The 13768-nt window shown below is 39.6% G+C and overlaps 1 protein-coding gene across 1 annotated transcript; it reads right to left on the reverse strand.

Moving 5' to 3' along the window:
* Positions 1–8868: 8868 nt before the first annotated feature.
* On the reverse strand, positions 8869–10636 carry LOC119651654 (methionine aminopeptidase 1). The gene is made up of 4 exons (XM_038055337.1): positions 10303–10636; positions 9640–10243; positions 9440–9579; positions 8869–9372 (listed from the first exon to the last, which is right to left on the reverse strand). Exons 1-4 carry the CDS (start codon positions 10466–10468, stop codon positions 9140–9142), a joined length of 1143 nt encoding a protein of 380 aa, XP_037911265.1. The 5' UTR covers positions 10469–10636; the 3' UTR covers positions 8869–9139.
* Between the last annotated feature and the right edge of the window lie 3132 nt (positions 10637–13768).

Consider the following 13768-nt stretch of genomic DNA (forward strand, 5'->3'; position numbering starts at 1 on the left):
GTTGGAGCAACATGCTTTCGCGGTTGTGGTCCACGGAACCCTCATCGTTGGGCAAGCACCCAAGATGCAAAATTTAAGACTTCCGGTTTCGTCGTGTGTTTGAAATTATCAGCATTTTAAATTTCCACCAAATTCAAACAGACTGAAAAGCTCACGCCATGTCATGTCACGTCCCAACTCAACCCAAGAAGCTTCAGTAGCCCGGCAAATGGCAGTTACTCATAAAAATATAAAACTGTCAATATTAATTTCTCGCGTGAAATGCTAAGGAGGGCGATGAAATATTCTTTGGTGCCTTGGTACACAAATAACTCCATAAAACCTCTCAGAAAGCTGTTTTGGAGTTCCGAAAGGAGATTTTCGGAAGAAGTGGTTCGCCATCGTCCGATGGAATCCAATTTCTTTGGAGTCAGGTTTAAATTATGAGGATCATTTCAGTTAACATTTTTTAAACTTTAACTCCAATCTTAATTGATAATATACGATTGCGTTAGAATTTTATGTCATTATTTTTCAACTGCAAATCAAGTCACAAGAGAAGAGTTCCCGCAAAATATTCAACGTGTCAAAGTTTGAATTCCGCTCAGTGCAATTTAATTTTTTTCGGCCTCTGAATCTTTCAGAAACATACGTTTCATTGCCGTAAATAAGGTAAAAATGTCAGAATTTGCTATATAGCTTGTTACCATTACTGCCGAAACATAAAGTAACTTGGAGGATTGCCCATTCACACCTCAATTTCCCAGCTTCCCTTTAAACACATTTTGATTACTTGAAAAGTAACAAATAACAAACACTAAACCGAATGCCTTCACGTAAATAAGATTCAATTTGCTGGCTCGATGACGTCACAGCGTTTTCCTTTCCGGCTTGTGAGAATTCAATTTTTAAACGATTATAATTATCAAATGAGCGTTCCAAATTGATTTTTATTTAACGGATATGGTAATTTGGCGGGTAAAACTATTATTTCCCCGTAAAAAACATATGGTCACTCTCTAACGCGAGGCCTCTTTTCGAAAAAGATGACTCCACGAGCAGACAGATTTAGAGCAGGTTTTGTGGGTAACGAAGTTTCATAATCACCTGGCTAGAACAAAGCCGCTCATATCTGAAAATAACCAGGAAAACCACCCGCCTTTGTAAAAGAGCGTGCTATAATCTAGAACTAAATCTTAGACGTTTCATATTTATGTTTAGTAGAAAGCGATAGGCATATAAGTAAGCCAACGTGCAGTTTAAAACTAGCGCGATTCAGTACCTTTCCAATACGATGAATATATAACTTTAAAATTAAAATGAAAATTCAAATTCTGTTATTTTTATTCAACGGTCATTTTCCTTACTTTTCTTGTATGATCTGTATTAAGTGGGAATAAATGATCTGTTGTTTTCATTGTATCGTCTGATACGTGCTTAGATGTGCGTTCTTTGACCTCCTAGAACCATTTTTCGCAGTGAACCAACAATGTTGATAGATTACAATACATGATATACATGGACATGACACAAAATACAACAACAGAAGCGAAAATCTTTTCTCTTTGCATAAACCCAAGTGCGCTCATATAAAAGTATTAGTTAATACTTTCCCATTTTTGATTATTTTGCTAATTATTGAGAAAAACAAATGTTTCATTAAAAAATTGTGTATAACTCTCCAACTTGCAGCCTGGTAACTGTATTTCCAATTTGGTTTTTAAATTTTCTGAAATTTAGAGCTTGCGCTAAAGAAAGACAATATAATTGTTCGAAACGAACATTCATAAGACAGTAGTCTTCACCCACCTCACTTCGATGTGTATGTAGTCTCTCTTCATGAAAACTCCAATCGCAGCACAGAAGAGAGAACTTTGATTTGATGCCCCACATGTCCATTTCCGGTTATTTACATCCTCATTTTGCAAATATGGAAAACCCCTTTAAACTCCACATAAATTTATGTCACTTACTGGACAAACTGCGTGGAATTTCATAGTTCAAATCTGTCCACCAAATTCGTTCGGATCGGTTTAGCTGTTTTGAAGAAAAGTTTGTGTGACACACATACAGACAGACGATGGGGAACGCAGAAGAGAAGATGACAAAGGTTGTTGAAAAAATATAGAAAACAATTGACGCCTCCATGCCACGACGCATTGTATTCAAGAAACGAATAGCCAACTTTTGGTGGACTGAAACTGATGAACGTCGTAGTCTGCTTTAAAGCCACGTGGCATAGCCAATATAGCAGAAATCAACGTGAGTTTGGAAAGTTTCATAACCGATATTGAAAGGCGAGAAAAGAACCACAAGCAACCATTTCTAGAAGTAAAACCAAGTAGTGCTCTTTTCCCACAAGTTCCAAGTGAACGGAACCTACGCACTGTTCAGGTAGGTCTCGGTGAAATTCGCAAGGTAACCACAGAACAGGTTCTTGATGCCGCGAAGAAGCTAGTCGAAAATAAAACTTGAGGCTTGGACGGCATCCCGAATAAGTCACTGCTAGTGACAGTGAAGACAGTTCCAAATTGGCTAACACAAATATTCGCTGCGTGCTTCAAAGAAAGGATTTTTCCGGAAAAGTGGAAGCTATAGAAGCTAGTGCTAATTCCGAAGCCGAATAGCGGGTCATTTACAACAGGCTTATACGATTAGGGAGTGTGTCCTATCAGACAGGCAACTCAGATTCCAAAAGGCGAGATCTACTGGTAATTGGGAAAGCAGCAATGGAGGCCAACAAATCCTGCGCGGTAGATAATCTTGTTGTGAAAAATGCATTTAATTCTGCAAACTGGTGTAAAATAATTGAGGCTATAGCCAAATTAGCCCAAATATCTGGTACTCATCGTCATAGAGTTTCTCCGCGAGAGGCTATTGTGTTACGATTCGGACTGTGAACTTAAGACATATCGGACAACCTGTTGCGTTCCAGAAGGAACGGTCCTCGGCCTTCTTCTGGGGATAATAATGTACGATGGAATTTTGAGGTTACAGCTCTCCAAAAGAGTGACCGTTATCGGTCTCGTATATAATATTGGAGTAACTATCGTGGCACAAGATATTAAGGAGATCGAGATTTTGACAAACGAGTCAATATGGGAAATCTTATCCTGGCTAGAAGGTGCTGATCTGGCGCTCACAGAGCATAAAACAGAGGTAGTTCTAATCAGCAAACGAAGGAAGCAAACGTGGATGAAGGTTAGGATTGGCAAATAAACCCTACACTCGCGATCAGCGCTCAAATATCTGACAGTCATGATCGACCAAAAGTGAAACTTCATGAAACATTTTGAAGCTTAGCAAGAAAACGGTCTGGAGTTGCAACATAATTAGCGAAAACGTTACCGAATATAGGCGGCCCAAGGCAAAGCCCTCCTTATCTCCCGACTCGTTAGCTCGATTTTACTTTATGCAGCTCCTGTCTAGGCTTCGGCATTGGAGCATGAAACAAATAGGAAAAAGATTGCACGCCCATACCGATTAAGTGCACGGCGGATATCGTGTGCTCACATACAACATCTGACGAAGCGGCATGCGTAATAGCAGAGTGTGTCACCTCCCCATATTGCCCGGCAGGTGATATGATTCATGAGGATGTTGTCTTTCATTGCCTGAGATTAGAAAACAGGGCGGATGTGGAAATTGTCGCCGGGGCGCAGTTCTTACCCGAGAATATCAGATGCTAACTTCTGAAACATCTTAGAGGGCGGTAGAAAAACTAATGAAGGCGATCCTTAATACGATAAGGAAAGAGGAAATTCAGAAGAAGATGATAAGTACTAACACGAGCCGCAGTTCGTAACTGATCCTGCCCCGTGAGGTAATTACGAAATGGCAGCCTCGTATGCGTGCGAAGGAAGTAGTTTAAGTGAGTAAAAGTCTCACATAACCGTGTGGCAGGAGCCAACGGTAGGTTTTGAACCTTTCCACCTCCCAACGCCAAAAAAACAATTCTTTAGATTTTTAGCCCGTGTTTTATGGGTCGTTGTCCCACTGGTAGACCCAGTTAAGAGGATGCTGGCCTCTCCACAGTGCTTTGTCGTTTTTATTGTCAAGCGAGAATCGTATTCATAATTTGGCGAACCTTGAACATACTGTACTTGAGACCACAACGAACAATTTTACTTTCGTCCATCCATAAAATATGGTGGGCCATTGCCCATGTTATTTATCACATCAGATCCTTTTGTAATATGTGTTGCTTCCAAAAGTATCCCGTTTCCTGGATTTCAGTCGTTAAAATTATGGTGCCTCAATCTGTTTCGAACTATTTTAACCCATGCCTTCGACTTGAATTCCTTTTTTATATAAGTTGCATGCAATCACGGACTTTTGTTCGAAAACTCGATCATATATTTTACGCCCGAAGATGATAAAAACTGCAATATTCCCAACTCAGAAACATACATATAAATGTTTAGTTTCTAAGAGGCAATTTCTTATATCTACGTACTATGTGAACCGTGAAGTCCAATTTAGATGGAAACATTTGTCTGACTCAAACAGGCATATGTCTGCCTGATGTCTGAGACAGACACAGACATTTGTTTGACAAAAGCGCAGATTATTCTCCAACACAAATGTTTGTCTGGAATAGCAAACATTTGTTTTTTTTGTCTTCAACCTACACGGAAACAATTTCAACCATTTGTTGTTTGGTCTCGAATTTGCCTTTAGTTAAAAGGCTAGCCAGCCATAACAAAGGCTGCCGCGTCAAGCAAAAACGACACTGGTCATGATTTCACATGATTGCATGATTATGATTACAGTGATTACGATTGTACGATTACATAATTATAATCATAATCATCACCCGAGATTACGATTATAATCGGGTAATCACAAAATCATGCCCACTTCCTGATTATGGTAGTAATCATAATCATGATTTTGGTTGCCCAACTCTGCCTATAAGTTAAGCTTTGCAACTAATTCTGCATTTACATCTGACACTATGTCGGACAGAAATCGCGGCTAATATAGACGGTGAAGAATTTATGTCAGACATATATATTTCCAACGTTAGTTATTTGTGTCGACACTTCTATACAAGCAAATGTAAACGCCGATTAGTTGCAAATTCAAAGTTCCTGACACTTACGCGAAAGTTGGTTGTTCGTCTACTTTTCAGGATAGAGAACTGAATTTCGGGTAAATATGGATGAGAGAAAAGAGGAGTTTAAAGCCGAGATAAAAAAACTGATTAACATGTATCACAGTAAATCGGAAGTTTCGGGTGCAACAAGCAGCAATTGTAAAAATAGTCTGCAAAAACAAGATGCCTTAAAGGAAATTGGGGAAAAATTTAAAACAATGGCCGAAAAATACTAAACAAAACTCATCCTCTTTTTCTTCAGTCTTTGTCTCGTTCGCAAGCGGGGTCGGCTCGTCGTGATCGGTTTCGCCATTTGGCTCTATCGAATGCCTGGTCTGGGTGCAATCTCGAGGTTTTTAAATCCTCATCCAGCGTATCAAGTCACCGTTGTTTAGGCCTGCCTTTTGGTTGTTTACCATCGACTTCGATGTTTAGACCAATCTTGGCAAGTGAATTCTCGTTAGCACGAATTGCGTGACCATACCATCGAAGATGCCTCTCTCGCAACTTTTCCACAATTGGTGCAACCCCATAACGATCGCGGATATCCTCATTTAAAAATACTCTTCATAATCTGCGCGTACTTCTTTGGTATAGTTACAGTAGTTATGACCATCCTGATGTGCCAGGGGTAGGTTATGTTGCCAGATCTCCATGTTGCCAGTTTCCAAGGGAGCCAACTTTAAAAGCATGCCTTCCGAAATCAGCAGGTATTATTCTGCTGAGCTCAGACATTAACTAATTGTAAGCAACGACTCAAAATCGCTCCTTCATTTTTAGAATAAAAATACAAGTCGGGGAACCGGAAGCTGATTGCTTCATGAATGAATATTTTTATGTTTCTTTTTATATGAGAAACCTTGAGTACACGGTATTTCCTCTTGTACATAAGTATACGTTCAATTGTGCATTATTTGCAAGAACTATTTACATAACTAACTTCCTTTGTAAACAACTGTATCGATAACAGTCAACTTTCTTAGGATCTGGTTTCATAGCGAGAGTTGAGTATTTTCAATCGAGTTATTTTGGAAGCTAGAACAGCATCTGGCTGGCTAGAAAGCACCACCGTTCCAATATTTCCAAATTGGAGGAAAAGTAAGGTGATTCAGCCGAGTGTTGAAATTACCACCCGATCCGGTTGCTATCCCATACCATGAAGATTTTTACACGCATTTATAACAACCGAATTCGCAGCATCATTCAAATAACAGTGAATCAAGCCGAGTTTGTCAAGAACTTCGATTATACACGCTGCGCGGTTACTCATGGAGGAACATTGTGGGAAGCATGGTCCCCTTTACATTGCACTTCTGAATCTAAAAAAGGCGTTTGACCGGGAGCCACACGAGCTCATTTGATATGCTCTACAGCACCTAATATCAGAAGAACTAGTGCACTGGGTTAAATAGTTCAACCACTCCCGAAACGTAAAGTGTGAAATAAGGAACCGCTTCATTTCTCCGAGGGTATTCATCAAGAAATCCATGTTAAAAAATGAAATGGTCGTCTCATGAAACACAGTCTCAGATTGAGTCATAATAAGACAATATTTTTGATGACCGATCCTAATGAAACAGGCGCTATCACTATCCGTGACCTGTCCAGAACTGAGTGATTTAAATATTTCGGACCAATGCTATCAGTGAATGGTGAACTGCGTTATGCAGTAGTGCAATTTGGATGAAGTAGCGTTTCACAACGAACACCTCAGATCCAAAATTTACCGGGCCCTCTATAATTGAGTGCAGGCAAACTATGAAACAAATCAACGGCGTCTCGCTGTAATGGAGATGAAGATATTGCGTCGGACCAGTGGTGTGATTCGCCATTATCACTTCGTAAATGAGGATATTCGCGATTGATATGGGGTTGCACCGATTGAGCCGTCTTCGACGGTATGGTCACGTAATTCACGCTAACGAGAATTCACTTGCCAAAGCTGGTCTGAACATCGAAATCGATGGAGAACGACAAAAAGGCCGGCCGAAGCAATATTGGTTTGATACGAAGATGAGCCGGCATCGCTTCTGAACGACACAAAGGCTGATGGAGAAGAAGACCTTGATTATTCTTTGTTGACTCCGCAGAAGCTCACTTAAAACAAATACAAGCAAGTCGGATTATGGGTAGCTGAACGCTTGAGATATAAAGACTTCGTGTTTATCTTATATGAGGAATTTTCTACATACTTTTCCACTAAAAAAATCAAAAAATTACTCCAGCCATAAATAATTGCCTCATCCTAAACAAACAACCCAACACTGCCTATTAATGTACACTGATATATAATAATACTGTCAAGGGAAGTTGTGTCGTTTTACTGGTTATACTAACCTATTTACTGTAACCAATGGGAATTATGTTCGCTACTTCCAAGTGTTTCAACTTGGCATCTGTTATATTCCCCTTGTTGTCATGCCATCCTCTGCTTATTGTATAATAATTGAGAATACCGCCTAGAAAGAATATCAATATTTCTTCACTTTAAGCGGCTCATCACATTCTGAAAGTCGCCCTCCTTGCTTGCATCTGTATGTGAAGATGGAGAAGAGTTAATCTAGCATATTTGTGTAATTCCTTGTCTGTTATTCTGAATGCTACATGTTGATCTTAGCTAGTTTGAGGTACATCATTCATCATTCTTAGTCCAGCTCAGTTTCATGTATGGGAAGCTTTCTTTGAGGTTCACATAAACTTATTCCACCCACTTTACGCGTGGGATCTCATAGATTCTAGATGCCCATCAAATTTCATTTGAACTGATGCAGCCGTTTTGGAGAAAAGTGCGTGTGTAAACCGATTTTAATAAGGTTTTGTTTCACACAAAACTTTAATTATCCGCGATTTTACGTCTTAATGCTTCCATCGTGGTGGCAACGTCAGCACCGAAGACGAATCAACCAACAACATCAAACCGCACTGGTCAAACACGAAGAAGAGTAAGGATAGGAGAATACAACTTTACCATTGATCTAGGGTCGAAAATCATAACCGATAACAGCAACGATGATCAAATCCGCACACGGTTGTTGTCAGCCAACAGAGCCTATTTCAGCTTACAAAGACTGTTCCGCTCGAAACGTCGCACCATAGGGTAAAAGCTCTTACTATACAAGACTATGATCTTGCCAGTCCTCATGGGAACTTTTGGCCGCGTTCGAGAGAAGAATCCTCCGAAGAATTTTTGGCTCCCTACATGAGGATAAACGATTCCGTAGCCTACATAACGACGAAATCTATGAGCGATACTATGACCGTCAAGTTGCGGATAAAATCCGGCTCAATAGGTTACGGTGGGCGGGTCACTTAATCCGGAAAGTCTATAAGGGCAATATCTATGGTAGAAAAAGAAGAGGAGGCACACCCTGCCTGAGATGGAGCGATGGCGTAGGTCAGGACGCCAGACAGCTTTTAGGGATATGGAATTGGTGGACCTCGGCCCAAAGCCGGGATGTCTGGAGTTCCTTATTAAGGCAGGCCTAGACCAGATACCGGTTGTTGCGCCGTTGATGATGAGTGCTTCCATCGTAGCAAGATGAACTAAACTATGCCCGAGATAAAATAAATATGTATACCACTGGGACACAAGTGTAAACGTCTCGTACATTTATTCCAAAATTTTCGAAATAAATGTATTGCAATTTCTATCCGTATGTAAACCGCTGATACAGTTTATTTCTGGAGAGAAATGTCAGATGGAAAGGTGACGTTCAAGCAATCCAACTTTCATTTCTCATTTTACCATTTCTTGACAAATTTTCAAATTACGGGACTGAAACCAAAGTGCAAGTGAGGAAAATACACGTTTTATTGTCACTTTTGTGATTTTATTCTTGGGGCATAAAACGTCAGGTATTTGTGGGAAAATTCAACATACCCAGGATCAACTTTTGCATTAAAAAAACAATTCAGCATTCCCGAAATGGCGCTCGCTCAGGTTCCTTAGCTCCTACGATCTACGTGCACTAAATACATTCCAGCATGTGTAGTACGTATTACAAAAAGGGTTTATCATACGTTTGCATTGTTGTTCCTAACTCCACTAATTCGCTAATTGGTTTACATTTTGTCCATAAAGTGGGGTTGGCCGTTGCGCTCCAACCGTTTTGTCAAAATATCACAGCCAGTCTCGGTTACAAGCAGTGTTTGTTCGAATTGTGCTGACCACTGTCCGTCTTTGGTGACTGCAGTCCAATCGTCGGGCCACTGTTCGTTCCGCCAAGTGCCTTCCGATATCATTGGTTCAATAGTGAAGCAGTGGCCGGCCTTCATCACGCCGACAGCTGAATTTTCTGAAATTGTATCGGAAATCAACGGCATAAACGCATGTCAATACGTAATCAATGAGTGTTTGCATACTCGCATAGTGAGGCACATTGGGAGCTGTGTGGAAAAGGCGGTGGATGCCGTGGCCGCAGTAGCTCTTTACTACGCTGTAGCCAAATGGTTGGACGTGCTTCTGGATCACATTCCCGATGTCCCTGTACTTTACTCCAGGTCTGCAAAAAGACAAAGCTTATTACTGTTAGTGAATTTACTGAACAATGGGTGCCCTGTACCGAACGATTTCGATTGCTTTCATCAATGATTCGTAGGTGACTTTCACCAGGTTCTTGTGCTTCTCTGAAACGTTGCCTACGAAAAACGTCTCGTTCAAATCGCCGTGGAAACCATGGTGATAGACAGTGACATCAATATTGCATATGTCCCCGTCTTGAAGAGGTCTGGCGTCCGGGATGCCGTGACAGATAACTTCATTCACTGACGTACAACAAGATTTGGGGAAGTTGTAGTAGTTTAGCGGTGATGGGTAGCAATCCCGCTCTATGGCCGCCTCATGCACGATTCTGTCGATCTCGTCGGTGGTTGTTCCCACTTCCACGGCTTTGCCGCCTTCGTCCAGGCACTCACGCCCCAATTTGCAGGCCACCCGCATGGCTTCAATCTCCTCATCGTCCAGCACTTTGATTGTGGTGTTTCCTCGCATTTTCTCCTCGGACAATGACCTGCCCGCCGGATGGTCTGCATAGTCCGGACGTTCAATAGCCTCAGGGACCGGCCTCTTAGGAGTCTGTGGCCACGGTCTCAGTTGCCCAGTGAAAGTGTAGAAAGGCCAAGGGTTGTAGGCGCCGGATTTCACGTTGTTTTCAGGCCCTTGCCCCTCTGCAATTTTAATGCGATTCGCTTTATTACGTTTCCTCCTTAAAGCGAATCATACTCACGGGCCAGCATGTGAATGGCCTTATGGCTCTTCCAGAATCCTTTGAAGCAGTCCTGCGAGCAGAAATAGGACCCTTGGATTCCCAGCTTTAGGCAAGTTGGACACTGAAGAGTTGCCGGGTTGGAGCAGTTCGTTGTTTCGCATTTGTGTTTTATTACATCAGCCATTGTAAATTTGATGCTAGCTACGTTCGGTTTCAACGACGGTAAGCACTAATGTGGAGTACAGAACTACGGAAAGCTTGAGCTTAAGTTTAAACTCCGCACACAACTCGCAAATAAAACTGAATTAGGTTAGAAACTATTTTGTACTCGAATTTGGCAATTGGAAAACGAGAAGGTTAGCAATATTGGAATGACAGCTGATTAGTGGTATTCTAGTCATCAGCCGGGTTTTTCTTTGTAGTTCAAAGGTAGATGGTGCTGTTTGCTACCAAAACGGGTGTTAATTTAGCAAATTAGAACCAGGAATTTAAGAGCAATGTCTCATATGGGCACTAATTTTTTAGGGGAATCCCCTCGTTTGACATCCTTGCACATTTATTAGTAAAGGATATCGAGGTTATCAAAACTATGGGTCAAACTGTACATATGCTATCGTTGCCAACGCGAATCTGTGTCATTTTACTATTAGTGGCAGTTATAGAAACGTGACTCCGCAGATAAAAACACCTAGAAATGCCCAAAAACATATTTTCAGCAGATAAAAGAACATAGTACCAATGCACTATGTATGTTAAACATTACTATGCGCACTATGCATGCAATATGATCAATATGACTGAAAATTTCGTTCCAAATTTATTTGATATTCGAAGTAGTCCCGCCCCCCCTTACTTGAGAAGAAATTTCTTCTTCGGATCTCGGAGTATCTATTGAACTATTTCTTTGAAATATGCACTTAGTGGATTTACAGTGTAGTGCCATTGAATTTTCAACACTAAGGAAATTTTGATATATTGTGTTTTGAACTTAAAGGATGAAAGGATAATGCATTTCTAAAAATGGGTGATTTTAAAGAAAATATACAGTATGCAAAATTCGTATTGGAACACCTATGATTTTACAGAAAAATGGTTTATTCTACGAGAAAATTAAATGATTTTAGCACAATTATATTTCTAATTATTTGCATTTGAGTTAAGACACTTTTAACACATAAAAGTTTTTAAAATAACAAAACCGGTTTTTCAAAATGGGCTATAGATCATTATTGTCGAAGCAAAATTCGTATTAGAACACTAATGGTGCGACACTGTACGCTTCCAGGAAATGCACAATTTGCACAGATTGTGATGTTTTAGTTAATGATCGGCTGTGTATCGAGTTAGAGAATAGTTTTAAGTATAAAAATTACATTTATTTTCCATAATTAGTTATACTATTCAAAATTTATCAAAATGGGTCGGAAGTCAACAGAGTTATCAAACGATGTTCGAAAATTAATCGTTAATTTGCATGAAAATGGGAAATCGCTCCGGGAAATAGCAACAATCGTTCAAAGAAGTCATACGACGGTTTACAACATAATCAAAATATACAAATCAAGCGGCAGGATCAATAAGAAATCGCATAATCCGAATCGAATGCTTCTGACTCGCAGACATCAGTCCTTTCTTCTCCGTCAAATTCGAAAGGATAATGCCGTAAGTGCTGTGAAGCTAGCTGCCCTCCTAGAGAAATATTGTGGAGTAAGTGTAACAGCTCAAACGATTCGAAATTACATTCGCCGGCTTCAATTTCGGAGCAACGTAAGTGCAAGAAAACCTTTTATAAATACAGTAAATCGGAAAAAGCGAATTACATTCGCAAAAAGGTATTTAAATAAAAACTTCTGATTTTGGAAAAATGTAATTTTTACCGACGAATGTAAATTTAATGTTAAGTCGTCGGATGGTCGCATACGAATTTGGCGTGAACGAAATACTCGCCTCCATCCGAGAAATCTGAGACCAACCTTTAAACATGGGTACCGCTCATTAATGGTTTGGGGTTGTTTCGCTGCATCCGGCGTTGGAGAGCTCCACTTTATCGAAGGAAATATGAATGCCGCGCAGTATATCGACATTTTAAAAAAAAATCTGCATAAAAGTGCGAGAAACTTGGGCATTGACGACCGCTACATATTTCAGCAAGACAATGACCCCAAGCATACCGCTTTAAATACTCGCTTGTGGTTATTGTACAATTGTAGAAAATATTTAAAAACCCCTCCTCAGAGCCCAGACATTAACCCTATTGAAAATTTGTGGTCAATTTTTAAACAGAGGTTAAGATATCATAGCATAAGAAACATCAGTGACCTTAAAACTGCATTACAGGAAGAATGGAAAAAAATTCCGAGAAACTTGACTGAAAAATTGGTGCAGTCGATGCCAAAACGACTAAGGGCTGTTATAAAGCAAAAAGGCTACCCAACTAAATATTAGATGTGTTTAAGAAAATGCATTTTTGTAATCCATTTTAGTGTTCCAATACGAATTTTGTTTTTGTTAAAGTATGAAATTATTATTATTTTTTTTTTGTTACCAAAATTTTTAGTTATTTTTATACAATTGAATAAATATTTTGCTTTAAAATCCAAAACACATTTTAATTTTTCAAAACTCGTGCGAATTTCGAAGATTTAAGCAAAAAACTGTTAAAAACCTATGTGTTCCAATACGAATTTTGCATACTGTACTTATTTTTATCTAGAAGCTGTTCAGATTTTGTCCTTTGCTTGAAATTATGTTCTCAATTCTGCGCGGCATACTTTGAGCACAAGATTCAGTGCATTAAAAGGCAAGTGGAGTGTCCAGGCATATTTTGCAAGTACTTTTTGCTAAAAAATTATATGTAGGGTTCTGCCTCTTCTAAAATTTTTAAAACACTTAACCATTTTAAATTCGGTTAATATTAGAAGACTTGGGTTTCGAAAGAAGAGCGGCAATGTTTCGATTAGACAAAAAGGATTGTGGAAACTCCATTTGCTTCCAGTCGTTGCCTAAATGTCAAAAGATCATCGTTTAAGACTTTTAAATATTGTTACTGGTTCTTGTTACCTTCCACAGACTGGGAGGGTTCAGAATTTTTGTTCACTTACACCTCCCTATACTATTACTGACCGAGGGTGTTTAATGGTTACTTGAACACAGAAAGGGTGGAACGTTTCTTCTGATCGTTACTAAACGGAAATAAACTTACTGTCAATACCTTCAAAAAGGATTGGTCACCAAACATGAGCTACAAAACCAAAAATTAGACACGGCTAGTTTTTGTAATGGCAAATACTTTGAAATTACTTTTAATTCAAGTCCTACTTTTTTCCAGTCATCTGTAGTGAATGTTTTGTACTGCTTTGCGAAATTCAAACGGATTTTCTTCATCTTCTCAGAAGAATTTTAACCTTTTTTACTGCTTTAATATTAGCTTTTCTGCTCGTACTGTCAATTACACGATTTTACAACAACTTGAAGAAAACTCACA

The sequence above is a fragment of the Hermetia illucens genome, chromosome 3 (assembly GCF_905115235.1).
Source record: "Hermetia illucens chromosome 3, iHerIll2.2.curated.20191125, whole genome shotgun sequence".
Classification (NCBI taxonomy): Eukaryota; Metazoa; Arthropoda; class Insecta; order Diptera; family Stratiomyidae; genus Hermetia; species Hermetia illucens.